Source organism: Melopsittacus undulatus, chromosome 5 (assembly GCF_012275295.1).
Source record: "Melopsittacus undulatus isolate bMelUnd1 chromosome 5, bMelUnd1.mat.Z, whole genome shotgun sequence".
Classification (NCBI taxonomy): Eukaryota; Metazoa; Chordata; class Aves; order Psittaciformes; family Psittaculidae; genus Melopsittacus; species Melopsittacus undulatus.
In genome coordinates this window covers 57,037,205-57,057,351 of record NC_047531.1, presented here as the reverse complement: position 1 = coordinate 57,057,351, position 20,147 = coordinate 57,037,205, and the positions used below count along the sequence as shown (strand labels likewise).

Below are 20,147 nucleotides of genomic sequence, written 5' to 3'. Positions count from 1 at the left end.
AACCTAAAAAACCTGGAGGGATGTAAAGCTACTAATATAAAACATGAGTTCAGAGTCTTTCAACCCATATTTATATGGCAAAATCTGCTCCTTGATGAAAACCTCTGGGAAAAGCTTACAGTAGGCATGGTGGAGTGAGGTGCAGTTCTTTCATTTTCTGCTCAGTAGGTGAGTTAGCTGAAATGCATGTTCCAAGCAAAGTATGAGAGAACACTGTGCTGACAGACAAACCAAAGTTTGGACAGTATAAAAATGCAAGAGAGCTAATCTCTTGTGGCCACTGAAAATCTCACCAGCAGAAAAAAAAAAAAAAGGAATACAGAAATCGATCTTATTTTCCTCCACCTAACTACTTTCTGTCAGCCTAAATTCATGCCCCATTTTCATTTGACATAGTACTTTCCAATGACGAAGCACAATTAACAGTGTCTTGATTTCTGAACCTCGCTTGTGACATGACTACTCCTAAATTAAATTCATCTGCCAGACATGAACCATAACGAATAAATTAATTTCTTTCACACATGTGCATGTATGGACACACCCCACATGTTTTTTCTTTCTCATTTACTTGTGAAGTATAGAGAGTTTCTTTTTTTTTTGCTTCTATTTTTCTGTTTCTCTTTTGACATCTGAAATATCAAGAAGGTTTTTGCTTTGCTAGATGACCCCAGCAGCAGCATGATAAGGCTGTAAGCTGCTCTTCATCTCTTCCTCTGTGGGCAGGGCACACTGATTTTTATAACATAAAAGAACTTGTCAAGGACCTCCAAAATATAAAAAGAAAATAGAGGGACTGGTATTTCTAAGACAAAAAAAAAAAACCACCCAAACCAAAACCCAACAACAACAAAAAAAAAACAGCAGAAAAACACAGCTGAAAGAATCCTCAGAGGTCTAATGAAATAGTAATAAAAAAGGTGGGGGGTTTCTTCTCCTCACAGTGTTTGCAGTTCACCTGCGATTTGAGTGGAAAATGTTTGGGTCTGCCCTTTAGAAACACCTCATAGAAAGACATATACCCTGACCACATCTTCCAGTCTGCTCTGAATTTCAGGTCTTTTCCAGATGCCTTCACTGCTTATCATCCCATGCAAGACTTCCTTTCAAATTACGATACCTGTTTTTCTGGCAGAAGCTTGGAGGGTCCTTGCAGAATGATTGTGCTTGTCAGACAAACCACAGTACTACCAGGAAAGACAGATATTCTTCTAATACAACATTGTCAGGTTAGGCTTCTCTCAAGAGAAATTTCCTCCAACAGCCTAATACTCAAGGACATTACTATTATATCTGAAAGTTTTAATGTTTTCCAAAAGAGGAATGGTAAAACTGGAGGAAACAGGAAACAATTTGACTAACCATTAGTGTTTGTGGGTTGTGCCTCATTAGGCAGCTTAGGGGTGTGATCTCTGCTCCTAACTAATAATGTTCTTATCCACAGAGCCTCTGATTGATACCCTCACACAGACATTTTTCTTCAAAGCAACGTTTAATGGTGCTGCTTTAGCAGTGTCATAGGCTATTTAAAGATAAGCTAGAGTCAAGCTTTAAAAGACTTAGCTGATGAATAAGCAGATCTCCCACACTGCAAGTATGATAAGCTGTTACAAGCTTACAGGTCTAAAGTGCATCCTTTCTCTAGAAAATGTAGCAGTTGTGTTCAGTGCTTCCCTCTGCTGTTGCTGTGTATTCCTGTGGCTTTGCTAGAATCACTGATGATAAAATCCCTTTGGATACCAAGAGACCTATCTTCAGAAGGCAGGGGAAAGTAAGTATAGAGGCATGCTGTCATAAAAGCTTTTTATGGAAACCAAAACTTCCCTCTAGAATTTATACTTGATCTTACACATGTCCATTATCCTCTTACTCTATCGACTTGTGTACTTTTACATAAAGGACACCAGCTGTGATGTGTTATCTCTTCATGATGTGTTTTCTCTTCATGATATGTCAGGTAATCAGTGTGCACTAGATAGGTTTAGAAATAAACAAAGGGTCTAAAACACGTCTTTTTTTTTTGCTCTTTTAACTTCCAACTTGAAGAAGTACTTCCCACTCAGCCTTTCCAATTTTTCTGTAGCAAGGACAATCACTGAAAATGAAGATTATTCCTAAGGCAGAACAAGCACAAATGGCAATTACCATGGCTGTTTTGGGACTGGAGGCTTCCAGTATGAGTCCCACACCATACTTTGCCCCACATACCAAAGAAACCCCCTCTACCCAGTGCTACAGCAGTATCTAAATTACTCAGCTTTCTCAAACAGCTCCACCAATGGGCAGAAAAAGGCACCGCATGGAATGTTACCAGCACTTTGTTGCTTCTTCCTTTCTCTCTCTTTAAAATTTATTTTAAACCTTTTCCATGGGACTTCCTCCCTGGAAAAATACTCAAATACACTGAAATTTAAACATAATGTCATTAGGGGATTTCAGACAGCCCCATGGAAAGGAAGACAGGGCAGAACAGGAACAGATGGTATCACCACATAGATTTTGCAGAGGGGTTGTAGAGAGAAAAAGCAGCACACCAGCCTAGGCTGTGGTACTGTACAAGTGAGTTTAAACAGATAAACATCAAAGGAACCCATCTGGCCTTGAAATGGAATCTGTCACTTGAGATTGTTACTATTTAACAGAGACCTTGGGGTCTTGGCCATGTTTATTATACTCATGTAATCCCTCCTGAGTTACAGTTTTCGTTCCCCATCTAGTGACTGAGAGCTGCTGGAGGCAAGAGCAGATAGAAGAGCTGAGAGCTGCAGCTTCTGCCATTGGCAAGCGAATTAATTTCAGTCTGCATATCATCTTGCTGATTAACTGCCCTGGTAGGAAAATTGCAAAAGACTATTTAAACTAGATATAATGCTGCCCTATGATTTCTGGAGCCCTGCTCTTTCACATTCCAGTGGAAGAAGAAGAGGTAATGTGTCCTCTCTTCAAAAAGTTTCTTTCTCATAAAAATGAAAAGGGAATGATCACATTCACAGGACTTTTGTTCTCCAATCTTTCTTAAATGTATGCAGCAATTCCCAAGCAGGTGATATATCTGAAGGCATTCAAAGGCAGAACCAGCTATGGTATTGGACACAAATGGCAGGGGATTTTCCAATTTCTAATTACTAATTTTCTCTGGGATCCTCTAGCTGCGGATAGGAACGAAGGAGCCCTGCCATAAGGAGAAGTGTTATGCCCATGTGGAGGCAGAGAAGTCTTGAGACTAAGAACAGGTTCCAGCTTGTCCTCCCTCCCCCTCACTGGGAATTCTCTTTCCACCCACTTTTCCCTGTAATGATAGAAAGTGGGAGGGATTGCGCAGCACACATCAGTTTGCTGACGTAATTTTGGGGTGCCACAACAAAACTGGTCAAGAAGCTAGATGGACTTTGAGCAGGAATTACAAGGGGACTTTGACGACTGAAAGTGTCCCTTTTGACATTTCTCCTAGGAGCTGATGCAGGGTTTCCTTGGTAAAGAGGTGAAAAGAAATCAAGTTTTTGTGGGCGATGAAATTCTTTAACAATGGAGTGGTGGGAGGATGGGACAAATTACTCAGGCAAAGATATACTTGTTCTCTTTGTCTTCAGGGGTAGTTTATCCTTCACCTCTTCCCTTCAACAACCACAATTCAAATCCCTTGCTTATCTCCTATCTTTAGGTAGAAAAAGAAGAAGGTGTTTTACTTTGCTTTTATTCAAATAAATTAAATGCCAAGCTTGAAAAACATGTAGAGAAATATAAGGGGATTGGAAAAGTTGCAGCTCAAAGTGACAGTTAGTAAAATTAAACTTTTAAAATGTTAAAACATTAAAAGGGTCAGAATCAAAGTGTTGAAATCACCAGCAGAGCAGTGCATTTGAACCGAAGAACTTATTTTTGTTTGTAAGAGAATGAGAAACATCAGTAAAAGTTCACATGATGGCAGAATTTCTTTGGTATCCAACTCTAATCTTGAAGGATCCAACCTAGATGTTATTTGTAAATATTCACACAGGTTTACAAAAAAAAAGGGAGTTCTTCCAGTTGGACAGCCTTGCATTGCTTCCTCTTTTTATCCCTGTTCCCCAAAACCAATTTCATTTCCATGTCCTGCAAACCATTAAAACGGCAGTGATAGGAGGACCATAATGTACAGCAGCAACCTCTAACCCATACATAGTGTGCCAAACGTTCACCCGCCCTCATGCTCCCAAAGGTTGACAGTATCCCCATGTGTCAGTGCATTCAGTGACAAAAATGTTGATACTCACCCTACTACCACAATTATAAAATCTAGTAAATTCCAGCCATTGCGGAGGTAAGCGTTGGGGTGAAAGAGAAGTCCGTATGCTATTACTTTTAAAAATGCTTCCACTGTAAAAATTATGAGAAAGAGATACTCCACTCGTTCCTGTGGAATATAAGAAAACAGAGAGACAACGGTTAGTGTGAGTGGCAAACCACGGATAAAGACATTTTCTTCTGTCACAGTCCACCCATGCAGCTTCCAACTCACTGACTCGCCACTTGGGTACACCTGACATGCATGGCTTGCCAGAGGGCCTTTCTCCCTACACTTTCATTGTCTGCAGCTAGTTTGACAGGACAGCAGCAGTAAATTCTGGTTAGGCTCTGAAATTTGCTGCCCTCACCTTGGCAGGGACTGACCACTGCACAAACCTGTGTAAAGGAGATGGGGAGAAAGTCAACAAGCATGCTCTAGCACTCAGCTCTCTACAGAGCATGTTGGCAAATATGACCAGCTATCAGAATGAACTGCATTCAGTCCTTTTCTACCTCTGAAGAGGAAACATAGCTGGATGCAATACTGTTGAGAGAGAGAGAGATAGAAATAAAGACAGAAGCCCACCTGAGATTGATGCATGTGTCATACTGTGCCTTCTTTGGGATTCCCTTTTCTGTTGCTAGGGAACAGGTAGGCTGAATATTAGTGGTAAATGATTTAGAGATCAGGATGACTAATGCTAGGGGCTTTTATTCATTTAATGAGAAATGTACATGTCCCTGTGAAATCCAGGCTCCAATTAAGCATATCCAAACAAAATTACTTCCAGTGACAGTACAGTGTGATTCAGGACAAGCAAGCAGGTTTTTGGAGTCAGTACACAGGCTCACCATTTCTAATTTCTGGGGTTTCTCTTATTCCCCACTGTGGAATAAGAATAGCAGTGATGCAGAAATGGTAGGGACCTCCACCTAAGTAGGAGGGAAACTGCAGTATTAGGTAATCACTACCAAAGTGCTGCGTGGCAAGCTGAGTGGGAAATAAGTGTATGAAAACTAGATGACAGCAAAAGGATACAAGGTCCCTATAAGGTTAAACTACAAAAGTGAATAGAAGTTCACATTAAAGAGATAAAAATCTGAGTTAAATACAAATTAAAGCATCCTAGGCATTTCTGGACATACGTTACAGCATACACAGAAAGGCAATCAGGCAGGTTACTACTATATTTTTCTTTTCAACTCCAAACTGCAATTGCCCTTTTCTTCTGTCCATTAGAATGAATGTATGACACTTTCACACTATATCGCAATATACAATGTGCAGGATTACAAAACAACCATTCCTTCACAGCTGCTCATTTGAACATCATCCTCTCAGCTCCAGGTAATTAACAACTCACTAGCAAACCATTGATCAAAAAAGGCAATTTGTAGTTCATCTGCATGTTTACACTAACAGGCTATTTTACATGACTGAGAAATTCCATCTGACAGTAGCAGGCACATGTTTGTGCTTTAAAATATTGCTCTTCTCCCCTCAGACAATGCTTTCACAATAACTGCAACATTCCCCAGTACTTACTGCAGGGAATACCTAAAAAAGAAAAAGTATAATTCTGTAGTTATCCATTTTTCATAGACCTTTATAATGTGCCCACAACACAGAATTTGCCCCTCACTGTCCCACATGGAGAGAGGTCAGCACACTAAGATTTCCCTCCCCTTGAACTCAGAAAAGAAAACAACATACAAGACTGGCAACTCCTATGTCCCAGCTTTACAAATAGCGAGTGCATTATTTTATTTAGCACAGGAATTAGCACATTAAGTGCTAACAACCAGAAGTCCAGCCATAGTCTTGGTCTCAGAAAAGAGCTCCATAGTGCCTTGCACACTCCTAGTATGGACGAAACTGCCCTTCCCATTCAACAGCTGCTGAGAACTGAATGGGTACTAATCGATGTACAAATTGTAGTCAAGCAGACCCAAACAATCAAGACCTAAGCATACATTTGCAAAGTAAGACAAGCTGCCATGAAACCTCTTCAAAAAAGACCCAAAACAAACCACAGAATAACTGTGTGATGGAACGTCTATGCAGTGTCTTTCTGATTGCCCCGCACCTTTGTGCTGCCCATGCCTCTATCAGCATAGTGCAAGGCTAGATCCCATCCCATACAGATAGCTTACAGTAGTTCTGCCTTGGAGGCAATGCCCTATCACTGAAAAGACAAGGTAAAGACTGTTTAGAGGATGAGGAATGTTAAAATGGGCTCTGCGAAGGAAGAACATGCCCTGCGTTGAGGATGGGAGTAGGGAGTGTTGTGCCTGGGATGGGCATGGTTTCCCTAGGGACAAATGAACAACTTTTAGGATGGAAACAAAGGTTTCTCTTGCTGCAGCCCAGCCCATTAATGGGTTTCATTTCCTATTTCAACCAAGGGCTTTCCACAGTTACGGGCAAGCCTTCTTTCCCTCCTGCAAAAGTGCCACAGTAGGCCTGAGACCACTTTCTCATTCAGACTGCTGTTGAGGCTGCCATGTGCACTCAATTCACCTCACATCCCACTCAGTAAACACAGACATGGGCTCACGGTGAAATGCTGTAGGCACTAAAAACCAACCTTCCCTTAAAACCTTTCCTAGCAGTTGCAGCAGACACTGATAGCAAGGGGATGTTGAGGAGACCACCCCCTCATTTGTTAACTCCAGGTCCAACTTGAAGCAGATTGGCAGAGTATCTAAAGAGGAAGCCCTAAAACTGATCCTGTGCCTAGTGATTTAACAGCACGCATTGTCCTTGACCTCTGGGCACCCTCGGACAAATACTGCTGCCAGCTCTGTCTGGCTCTGTGCTTCCTCTGGGGCTGCAGTGTTGTGCAGGCCTACCTGGCCAGAAGAGCTTTCCAGTGCATGAATTTTGCCAAAATACCTATACTAACATTATCAAGGGTCCAAGAAAGTAAATACTTGAGAAAATTCTGGAACAACCTTTTTTTTTTTTTTTTAATATTTATTATTGCACGGAACAGTCAGTATTTCAAACACTAACAGGTTCCATTTGATTGGGTTTTGGAGCCTTAAAACTTTTTGCTTCTATAGATGCCTACGGGACTACAGACTTCTGTTTTGTTATTATAATAAAGCTGTTTGTTGAACCATGCTATTGAGGTAATAATATGCCAAAATATCACACACACATGCATATATATAAATATATAAATGTCTACATACACAACTATAAGCTGTTTGAGTAAATTCCTTAAATACCCTGGTTAAAGTGGAAAGAGCCATAAAAAGTAAAACTCTATAAAAGCCTCTGAAATGAACACAAGATACAGAATGCTGAGAACACGAGAGAGACTTTATGATCCTCTACACTTAAATTAATGATTTCAGGATGTAAAACTGAAGGAAAAATGCTGCCGAGATTAAACAGTGTAGCTACTCCCAGGCCATTTCAGAAAGCTGCTCCTGCTTAGACTCAAGAAGAATTTGAAAAGCTTACTAATTAATTCTGTTCTCTTTTCTCCTTATACTATAAAACTCAAGGGCTTTTATGAACACAGCATAACTCAGTAATGACATAGCATAACTAGGTTCTGGATAAAACCTGGATTAAAGTCCCAGTTCTGATGCCACCCTTGCTAGATGAACTCACAGAAATTACTCAACCACCCCCTACCTCAGATGAGAAATAAGAGAAGGACTTGTTGCCCTCAGCAGCCAGAGAATTATTAATTTTCCTCTGTTAAATGGGCACCTGCAATTCTGGCTGCTAATCTGAAACTTTGTTCTCACAGTTTAGGCAGACTGGGTCCCAGTGTTTCAAGCTCCCAAGCTACATAGATGGAACTGGATGATCTTAAGGTCCTTTCCAACTCTAACTATTCTGTGATTCTATGAAGTTTAAATTGGATATAAGGAGGAAGATCGTTATTGTAAGGGTTGTGAGGCACTGAAATGGGTTGCCCGGGGAAGTTGTGAATGCTCCATCCCTGGCAGTGCTCAAGGCCAGGCTGGACAGAGCCTTGGGTGATATGGTTTAGTGTGAGGTGTCCCTGCCAATGGCAGGGGGGTTGGAACTAGATGATCTTAAGGTCTTTTCCAACCCTAACTATTCTGTGATTCTGTGACATAGCACTGCAAAGTATCTGTAAAGCTACCTGTCTAAGAAGGCAGTCTGGTGCCATTTTAAAGGAAACCAAGCTAGAAAAATATTGGCATTTTTGTCTGAGAGAGCTCCCTGCTGACAAGAGAGCTGCCCACTACCTCTGTGGGAGGGAAAAGAGACAGCAACAGCATCTCCCCTTGAAAGACAAATCTAAACCACAGCATCAAAAGAGAAGGAACTTGTTATGGAGCTGTAAGAAAGAGGAAACAGTATTTTTTAATGTGTGTCTCAGAAATGGGAACCATGCTGATGGGGCTGACACACACGAAGCACAGTGAAGACTGTGGAATTAACAAAGCAGGAGCTTCCTGCTTAGGCAATAGTGCTGAAATACTAAAAAAAAAAAAAAACCCAACAAAATTAGACAAAAAACCTCAAACAAAAAAAGATATGAGTGGAAGATGAAGAAGGACAAAAGTCTTAAAAAACTGTCCAGTCTCTGGAGCATACACAGATGTTCTGGGACTCACTCTACCACTGTTTTTCTGAGTTTGTTTTGTTTTTCATCGACATAGGACATAAGCATCAGTTACCCTAGCTAACAGATTAGCCAGCATTTAGCATTGCCAAGAAACAAACTGTACATCATCTTACTCTTAACAAAGAAACAAACATTAACTTACTGTTAAGGCTCTAAGATATACTTCCAAAAGAGGATTACTGCATTAGGTACAAAACCCCTCTAATCCCATGTGCCTTCCAAAGATGTCATCAGTTTGTTTTTGTTTATATTTTTAAAACTACCTCATGACATCTTAGCTTCATAAAAGGAGTCTGAAAACAGTAAATCCAAGGAAATTACTACAGGGTGCTGTGAGGCTTTTCTTCTGTCAGCAGAAGAGTAGACCAGTGCTGTTTCTGAGAAATGGTCCTCAGGATGATTCACTGTATCTTGATCCTAACTCTTCAAACCTCATTCACCCAGTAACACTGCTTAGTTGTAACATTTACTTTCTAAGAGTTATTCAAGGCTCAAATAACAGTCTCATGCCCTAGTATCTCATACACCCCAGTATTAAGAGTTTACGATCTAAAAATCAGACTTTGCTATCTGTCTCTGCTTGCACTCTGCTCAGTTTGTAACAAACCAAGTTTCAAAAACTAGAGCTTATACGTTTGAAGTAACGTGCTGCAAGCCCTGCACAGCTAGAATCTTTATGAATCTGCCTGTTTGACCTTAGTCAATGTTATGTCAGTGTCTGCATTATTATTCCCTAGTGCTTCCTTAAACATAATAGAATACATTTATTCAGTAATGCAAATACTCAGTAGTCCAAGGAAAACATCACTATTTCAAGAGTTTCTGTCATATAGGATGTTTTGGCATTAGCTACGTAAATAAAATAGGCTCTGGAAGATATAAGTCAGAATGGAGGCACTCAGACTTTTTCCTAGTAGGGAAAATTATCTTTTCTGATGTGCAGTAAGGAGACTAAACTACAGTGCTGGGAAAGATGGCCTAGAGAAGTTATGAAAAAAGGTTCCATGTTTTTGGACTACAAGTTATCATCACATCAGAGATATGGATATCCTCACTGTGTGAATTTGCTGACCTACAGGTTCCTGTTAGCATTAATAACTTTGACCTGCAGTGAGGAAGAGCCACATGTATGCACTTAAGGGTTCAATTTAATAAAACAGATTTTAAGATAGGTTTGTTGACAGTAGGTTCTTTCTGAATGTACTCAGTTACTCAAGAGACATTTTCAGCTAAGTATGTGTGAAAATAGTACACAAACACGTTAGGGAATAAAACTTAAAGAAGAGAACATGCCTGGATATTTTTTTAACTCTTTCTTTCTCCTTAAAATTACTGCCATTGAACAAACAAACAGCCGTATCTGTTAATTTGATAGATAGAAAGGGATGATAAGATAACATATTGCTGAACATAACTCCTTTTGCTGTTACTGCTGGTTCTAAAAAGACAGGATCCCTTCTTCTACCTATTGCCCAAAAAAATGTTCCCAAAAATTGAGCAAAAGAACACAAACTGCTTTTACCTGGAAAGGATAAAACAAGCCAAAGAAGGAAGTGGATGAATGGCATTTAACTAAACATAACCCATTGTGCTGGTAAACAGCAGTCCAAACAGCTTTCAAAGGGTTAGATTTCCAAATATCACCAGCATTACCTTCTCTCCACTCCAACCAAAGGCAGTGTCTGTATATCAGGCATTACAATGAACAGAGTTAAATTCACACCAAGCACTGCAGAAATACCACCTTTTGACTAATAACCTGTAACTGACAGATACACTCATATGCGGCTACTTTAAAGGTGTCCAAGGCTAGACAACTAAACCAAAGACAGAAGTCTTGCTAATCTGAAATAGGCAATTGTAAAACAAGAATATAGTGCAAGCCAGCCTTCAGTACTTTATGACAGTTCATAACATGCTCACGATGCATTTAAAGAACTTCCAATGAAATGACGAGAGGACTTTAACAGTCTTAAACCATTACAGACCTAATACATGACTTAGATTCAAGAGTTTCTTAGCAAATCAATGAATACTTCATGCATAGACCTTTTGCAGGATCTAGTCTAAGCTCCTTATTTTTTTCTCTTTGGCAAGGATCAAGCTGAATTTGTTTGAGTTCAGTGGAATTACATTTTGTGTCAGACAGAGTTCAATTATAATACAAAGCCACGATACAATGATGTCCATCCCCTGTGCTAGGTAGCTTGCAGAAATACATTTTCCCTTTCAGTAAACCATATGTTCCTTATCCACTCAAACCAAAATAAAGATGATGATGGCATCACTGTTCTGATTTACCATCATTCCACTACATTTGTTTTACTAATATTAGGTAAAGAAACAGGCTCCAGCTATGCAGAATAATGCAACTATTAGGAATCCTACTTTTCAGAAGGGGTTGACATGCCATTATCATTTGGCCCATACTGTGAGAGAAATATTACTTTGAAACCTTTATATTAGAGAAGATTCTCAGCCATTTGATTCAATTTTGAACACAGCCATGTTTTGAGTTGGAGTTTGGACTAGACAATCCACAGAAGTCCCTTTCTACCTATATTTTTTCTGAGACAATATGCGTATATTATCATTCTACATACAACTCCAGTCCTCAGAATAATCTAACAAACTTGCTATTTCCTTTCCACACAATGCTTTCCAGTGGGACACCTTATTATCCACAATAGAGATGGTCAAGCATGCACCTTTCTGGATTCATGTAAGGGATTATGCATCCACTTGGACTCAAAATTTGGACTCTGATGCCGATTAGATAACGTCTAACCTATTTAAGTTTTTTTTCTTTACAGTCTTTGGCTAGAAGTAGCAGAAATCTCTTGAGTGCTGTTTCTCAAGATTTGTTTTTTTTTTTTGACTGAATAGAACAATAAGATCTTGCCTATATATGAATTAAATACAAAGAATATGCTTCTTATGGGCTTGGTTTGTCTTTGGCATGACCAAAAACTGAAATAATCCAAACAGCCATGTACAAATGTTCCAAACTGAACAGTTCTGAAGAGGCAGAGAATTTTGTACCCTATTTTGTTTTGGTCCACTACTCCGATTAAATTGAAATGAACTGTCACTTTACATTCTTATCAGATCAACAAGAGACTACCCTTCTAGGAGAAAGCAACATTAAGGAAGACAACATAAGCTTTATGACTAAGACAGCCTCATTTAGGATCTCTGGATAGAAATTAAAAGCTGGCTAGGTGTTGTTACCATAACTAGGAATTAAATTCACACCCAGGAGAAAACTTTTACTAGCTTCTTTTATGTCATTTCAGAGATAGTGAGGCAGTCTAGTGTTTTCTTCCAAGATTAACACAGCCATTTGTAACACCACAGTTAATTGTCTGTCTACCAACCTGTGATTAAGGACTGGGTACCAAAAGTATCCATTTAAATCAGAGTAGCCCCAGTATGACAGCTATATCTAACAGATCATCACAAGGCATATCGTGTCTCATCCAACGCCCAGAATGACACAAATGAGTCAGAAATTGGCTACTAACCATGCTCAGGTGTTTGGACTTGATCATGTATGTAATCTACCAGCTATAAAATACTTCAGTGCTCCATTTTATTAATACTTTTCATTTTTATTAATATTAAAAAGCAATCCCCTCTAGCTTAACCTAACCTTTCTGTGCTCAAGACCATGCTAGTGTGCTAAACATTAAGCATTTTGTTGCCAGGCAGAACAGTAAATATATATCCTACTTCAGCACGAAGAATTCTAACAAAACTATTTAATTAAATATTGACTCATTAGGGCAGTTTCTAAAAGGTCTTTACAGTGCATCATCTAGAGCACAATAGACAAGCACGCTTGCTTTTGGAACAAAAGCTACATGACCTCAGCAATAACTGTTCTTATTATTTTATTGTCAGGCCGCTTCCTCAAGTCACAAGTGTAGAGTTCTTCTCTTTTCATTGTATCATTTGAATCTGATCCTTGTTACACAACCAGAGCTTTCAGTACATTATTTTAAAGCCAGTGGTAGGAAAGCTTAACAAAGGTGAATCCCAAGTGTCTGGCTGCTGCCAAAGTGAAGGACTGAATTTTCAACAGAATTCAAAATGTGGATAGTGAGATCCTTTGGAAATATAACAAGACTTTCTGTGTGCCAAGGGCTTTTACAATTCCCTCATGGATAAGGGGTGTGGAGGAGTTGCATTCCATGCCCTTAATTTAATGAAGCATCTTTTCTCTCAGAAAACTTTTTTTTTTAGATTTTATTTAAAAAAAAAATTTGATGCTACAAAGTTTGGAGTAATTCTAGTACATGCCAGGTTAGACTAACATACAGTTAATTCAGGAAGAATTTTCCTACTAATTTTAACATAGAAAGTTATTATCTGCTTACTGGGTAAGTCAGTAATTGTCTACAGACTGAATTCCCCATTTCTCTTTATCCTCTTTATAACTTCTCAGAATTAGAAACCTTCCCTAAATTACCTTGCAGGGGGAACACCAATTTGAAGAAGGCACCATCACATACTGAGCTGAGAGGCATCACCTCTCTCATGCAAGCTTGCAGCATAGGCCACGTCTTACAGAAGAGAACAGGGCTAGCAGGAAAGATGAGAATAGCCAAAGAAAGAAGTATTTGGGCAGCTACCATGGGATCAGATGTCAGCAAACACAGGCTCTTCCAGAAACCATAACCACATCCAGCACAATTAAGATCCTATGTGAATTACTCTCAGCTTCTGAGATAAGAACTAGAGAGCCCCGAGAGACCCCCTGCAGAAATCTGGCCCTGAATCTTTGTTTTAATAGGCCACTGAGCACTGACTTTTCTCTGACCATCCAGAAGAGCTCATCAAAATCCCACTTTTAAAACATTTGTCAAATGCACTTTAATCCAATCACTCTTGCGCATTTTTATGATGCTCCAATTTATGTTTTTAATCTACTACAATTCTTTCATAATTGTTTGTGCAGTGCAGTGATGCCTGACAGGGAATGCTTTATAAATATATTGAATTTATTACTATTTATAACCTCTTCCTCTTGAAATTGCTAAGCAAATAAATGAGTCCCACAATTCAATGTTCTAGGGTTGGGGTCCCTCTGTGGACATTCATACAAACACACAGTTTACACATGTGCACACGAGAGAAAAAGAGTGCATAAGTATTTGTGACCTTTTCTTTCCACGAGTAACTTAAGGGCATATTTAACATTCTGTTCACACTGCTCATGGCAGACAGGAAAAGCACAACTGAAGGGAATAAAAAATGAAAAGTCCTTGCAGCTTCTCCATCTCAGCCTCTACCTTTATTCTTTGTGGGGCAAAGGTTTTGGGGTTTTGTTTACTAGCCCTAAGTAAGTTTCTGTTTGCTTGCTTGCTGTTTGAATGGACAGGGCACGTGCAATGAGGCAGCTATAAGGACCTTTAACAACCGGCACATAAACCTCATTTTATTTCCGTAATGGAAATCTAATTGGTAATTAAAAACATGACTGTGACCTGTGCAGTAGCCAGAGAATAGAAATGGACTTCATTTTAAACAGATAAAGCTCACAAGGCTGCAGCTCTGCAGAGTAGCAAGATTTCTTCTGAGCAAGGAGAAGCATAAAAGTGCTTTAGTTTTTAGCAGGTTTTGCCAATTTAGGCTAAACAAAAACCCCAGATTACTGATATTCTTTGCCAGTTCTTCTGCCCCTTGATTGACTCCCACTGCCCATTTTGCTAACCACCACTGCAGTGGCTACTGAAATATGTTGAAGTAGACCTAGAGACAAGAAGCTGGAAAATATAATTTGGACTCTTGCTTCCACCCCCATCAAACTGGGGCATGTATTCTCATTTCTTGTAAGACAAGCATGCATTTCATCCTCCTCTGTGTGTGTATTGCAGGGATAAAGGAGCAAACTAAGAATCCAGCCAATGCCACTACCTTCTATTCAGTTAGTTGTCAAGCTGGTGTAACCTCACCCTGCAGGATGCTGTATCACCCTCACAAACCCACAGCAGCCCTTGGAAGGGTGCAGAATAATGCAAGGTCATGTCATACCAAAATGTTTGGATTTGCTTCAAGCAAGCCAAACACATGGATCTGGGAATGTTAAACATTTCTGCTCAATAAAAATGTTTAAATATAATGCTTCGTTATTCCTGCAGTGAAACTCTCAGAGAATTTTTAGGGACAATGGAGAGGGGGAATCTTACATACAGAATGCTTCAAACTTTTCATTCTAATATTAAACAAAACCAAGTTTCAAAATATTGGAATTTCCCAGACAATACCTAAATTTCCACCAGTCTGACAGGCACATCAGCAGGAGGGAAAGTGGAAAGAAGGGAAACAGCTCTGAAATGAGTTAATGCATACTAATGCATTTAATACATTAAAACCAAGGAAAACGTTTTCTAATGAAATTCAGGAATTAATAAGGAATGAACATTGCATCCATGCCACTTTTTGCAAGTGAAAAATCTGCAAAAACTTATAGTGAGCTATGCAGCCAATGTCTTACTATGCTTTGTCTTACTGTGACAAAACTTTCAGATGGAATTTATTTATTCTCATGTAGATAAACTTAAAACAAAACCAAAGAAAAATACTAGACTCTGGACAGCAAAAGGTCAGAAATTTTATTAAGATCCTATAATGCTCTTTAGTTTAACTTGATTTAGCTTGATTAGGTTTTGGTTAGTTTGCAAAAAAGGCATATTCCTTCTACATTCCCAGGCTTCAGGGGCAGCTTTATCTCCTGCAAGTGCTGCAGGCTGCGGGATCTCCATCTAAAGGGAAAATGAGGTTTCAGCTGGCCTCTCTGAAATAAAAACTAAATAACTAAATCCCACTCACAACCAGAATTCCCTTCCATCAGTTACAGTCAAATCCTTATGACGCCCGTTGCTCAGGAGGTCACTCCCGGTGAAATGATCTCTAAGAACTCAGCCAGATTTCCCCTACGTCAGACAGTCTATTGCTCGGGGCTGGCAAGCGTTGTGCCAAATGGACTTGGATTTCAAAGATTTTGTGTTCACTTGATGAAAATAAGATGTTACACACTTTGTGTTTTCACTTACTCTGTTCCCAAGGCTCCCTCTTTTTTCAATCACCCTCAGGCTCTAAACAAACAGGATACATATTGATCTGCCTGAAAATTATTTTTAATGCTATTAATGTTATAGGCTCCTGCACTGGATATCTTCCAAGTTCTTCATCCTGACTAGTTGTTCTGATTGATCTGTAACACAGTAAACACATCACTTCTGCCTTGCTGCTGGCCAAGTCCCAGCTCACACCACAGAAATAAAAGACAGCTGATGTCTGTACTTGAACTTTGGTGGGGAATAAGTGTTTTCTTGTGCTCAGTACATACTCCTCATAGCCTCCCAGACTCTGCTCAGTGTCATTCCATGACATTTTCTGGCTTTTTACCTCTCCATTCCAACCACTCTCTTTTCTGTACATTTTGGGTCATGCTTTGTATTAGTGCTGCCAGTGCAGAAGTGGCAGGAGCTAGATGAACTCTTGGATGCCATTTTAGGATAAATATTCGCCTATCCTACTGTTATCTCCCAGTCAAACATACAGTGATTACTGTGTTTAACTGAAGTCTACCACATTAAATTCAGAAACATCACACCAAACTATATATTTAACATTACAAAAAGTAATAACTTAAATGAACAATATGCTATTGCAGGTAAAGCTTTTAAAAGGCATTGTATAATAATCTTAGACACACTTAAAAAAAAAGGATAAAAATACAGATTTTACAAACACTCAAAATAACTCTTATGGAACAGATTTTAGATTTTAAATGAAGTCCCTATTTGGTCATAATTTCCATCAACTTCTAGAGAGTCTGCATGAGAAAGAACTGAGTAAAACTTGAGTAAGTACAGTAAGATTTGGTCCACTAACACCAGATATATTCTCCTATAGTAACACTAAATCAAATTGCGTAGATTTGGGGGATTTTACTGTTTTCTTTTAATTGTCTGCAAACTGCGCTAAGGCACTGTTGTGCTAATGTTTGAGCTCAGTGGTGGAAGTGATTAAAAACTATAATTAAACGGAATAAGCTGCTATTATTTACAGAACAGCAAAAAGGGTTTAGAAAGGAACAAACAAATAGTGAAAAATGATTTTGATAATACTCTTTCATTCTGTTTGGCCATCTTTGGTAGCGTTAGTAACTAATAGACAGAAGGAGAACAAATTTTGCAGGTAATAGGCATCACTCAGTCCAGTTTATTCTGGTCCCTTGAAAGACTGCAAGAGCAAACACAGGAACCTAGATTTTTTTATAGGATATTTTACAGATGGAAAAGGACCTCGTGATGTAATCTTTGCAAACTTTTGCTGAAAACTTCCCATTTTAGTCAATCAGTCTGAACGGAAATCTTCTAAAGTTGTTAAGAGATTAAAAAAAAAAAAGAACAAACCATGCTTATACGAACCATCAGGACTCATGAAGATGGAGAATAACATTAGTAAGATAGCACATCACAAGGATTTGTCTCAATCCCCTGAGCGTGACTCCACAAGCTATTTTCCACACCTTATCTTCCAGTCACGTCTGTCACTTGCATGTCCTTTGTTTCACTCTCCTATACTGTCTCACTCTGCTTTGTTTCAAACTCAATTTGTCTTCACAAGAAGATGAGAAAAATAAGCAAGGAGGACTATGAATCTGCTGGCCTATGGCAAAGACCATAAAATTAAATAATTAAGAGAGATTATAATTTTTCTTAGCTTCCTTTCTGCAATCATTCCCTTCATGAAAAGTCCAATTACCAAAAACTGATACTATTAGATTTACTGTACTGTATTATGTTTAGTTGAGCTGTCACATAGTGTCATGGTTTAAGCAAAAGGAACTGACATTAAAATCTCTCGCATAACTTGCCAGATGTGAAACTAGCAGGGCTAAATTATCCTACAAGTCATCTAATGCTGACTGAAAAGACAAGATTGCCAGGGATAAGCTTGTCTCACCACCTTAGTGCTTCAGATCTCCAGAAAAGGCTCCCGGGGTTATAGTCAATCACAGACTGAATATGACTCAATGTCATGCTATTGCAAAATAAAAAAAAGCAAACATGCTGGGATGTGTAAACAAATGTGCAAACCACAAGACGCAAGAAAAAATCCTTCTGCTATACACAGCAGGGGTGAAAGTTCTGTGGAAATTCTGTGAATTAAGGAATACATGGAGGGACTAGAGTGGGACTGGAGAGAGCAAAGAGGATCTTCTGAAGAACGATCTGAGAGGAAAGACTGTTGTGAGGCTGTTCAGCATAGAAAAGGCAAGACAAGCCTATAGACTGCTGCAGAGAGGTGCTGAATAACCTATTTGGCTGCATTCACTTTGGATATGACAGGAAGCAATGGCTTTACACTGGCACAAAGAAGGTTTACGAGAGACATTAAGGAAACCTTTTCTTGGGATGCCGGTATTGGTCATAGTGGTGTGCTAGTGCTGCCTGGGAAGTTACAGACCTTAAAACACAAGAGATTAAAACTTCCTGTGGGGCAGAATGACTAAATGGCCTCCCAGCGTATCTTCCAGCCCTAGCTTTTGTATTCCCGAGTCTCTAACAGATGTCTGTTGGCTGCAAGATCCAGCAGGTTTGTCTCACTAAGTTGGCTATTGGTTTTGGACAGAAAGACTGGGACTGTCCTTCTGTATTCATGAGTGAAAATCCTTACAAAATGTCTTTGACACCATGCAGTTAATGCAGATCAGCACAATAAATCTGTTAGTTGTTTAGGATTTTCAGGAATGCCTCCATATGTCAGAATTTGAGAAAGGAGCACAATAGCTCTCTTACGGGAAACAGAATTCGGGCTTCTCCTGAATCAGGACTGATCAAGTTTAGAAACATCATTGTGATTGCACTGGAATGGAGAAAGTTTTGCTGTTCTTATGGTGCAGTTTCATGATTTTCTAAGACCACATTGTAGAGACCAAATTCAGCAAAAGGAATTTCCCCTCTCTGAGAAGACTCTCAGGTATTATAATTCTGACCAATTCTCATCTGGGATGGTGATATTTGTGGGAGAAGTCTGTCTTCCTCAGTGCCATCTGCCTCTGAAGGGCATTTGGAAACATGACCTTGTGAATGTTTAGTCTTCTTTTGATCTCTTTTGCTTTGGGTCCACAGAGCCCCTGTAGCAGAAATCTATGAGCTTTGCTGAGCATATTTGTAATTAATCCTGGACTTAGAGAAATTTGGGGATTAGTGGATTGCTGAACTCCTTATGTCTCTGGAGCAATGCTGAAGTTTGCCTGCTACAAGCAGCAGAGAATTTTATTTCCTGGGAATTTGGCTTAGGCCACTGAACATACTGGTTTTCATAGATCAGAGAAGTCTTCAAAGCAGCTGTACTACTAGCTTGAAGAAACACAGTCTCCATCCAAGGCTTGCAATAGACTTCACAGACAGTAATGAATGAAATAAAATATAAATCATATCACATGGGCAAAAGAGAAACTGCCTCCATTTCACAACTGGGAAAACTGAGAAATACATAGGATAAAGGTATTTGAAGATTTGAGATCTTCTGGTTTCTAAGTACGCATTTTAGGACAATGACAACCTGATTCGATTTTATATTTTCACAGACACCAAGTGGTTTGTTGACTAATTGGAGTGATGAAGCCTCTAGGGATAGGAGCTTGGCACACTGACTTGGCTGACTTAACCAGCTAATGAGCTAATAGCAATTTAGAGAAGATGAACCTCTGACAAGCATCAAAAGACCTTGTCTAAATGTTTAGAAATCTTTGATTAGTTCCTGGTGGATGAAAGCTGAGATACTGCTATCCCTGTCCCTCTCTGTCCCACTCAATTGCTTCCACTCCACCTCCTGCATTCTGTTTCTGCCATCTTTCTTTCCTTTTGTCTCTTTTTTGTTGCTTTGTTTGCACTCCACTTTTCTTCTCCTTGTATTCCAGCAATTCCAGAGGTTGAGCTGAAACTGGAAATGTGTCTGGGTCTCCATCTCCGAAGCACAAGCTGTTCAAAACTGAGGGACAAGTTTGGAAATTGGACCTACCTGATTACCACCTCATGACAAAATCAAGACTGGGATGGTGGAATCTGGGGGGGGGGGGGGGGGTATTTTGTTATTCTATGCCATAGATAAGGTGCATATGCCAAGCAATGTTAGAAACTTTTTTATCTGAGAAAGGTGTTTTGGGCTAAATTCTGTGAGCTATTCTGATATATAGTGCTATAGTAACACGTATTTTTTTGGTAACATTTGCATTGTAAC

General features: G+C 39.4%; 1 protein-coding gene across 1 annotated transcript in view; it reads right to left on the bottom strand.

Moving 5' to 3' along the window:
* CACNA1C (calcium voltage-gated channel subunit alpha1 C) overlaps positions 1-20,147 on the bottom strand; it is a 448,111-nt gene that overhangs the window by 198,318 nt on the left and 229,646 nt on the right. Inside the window, exon 4 of the mRNA XM_013127834.3 lies at positions 4,254-4,393. Coding sequence (XP_012983288.2) covers positions 4,254-4,393 — 140 coding nt within the window. The remainder of the gene's footprint in view (positions 1-4,253; positions 4,394-20,147) is intronic.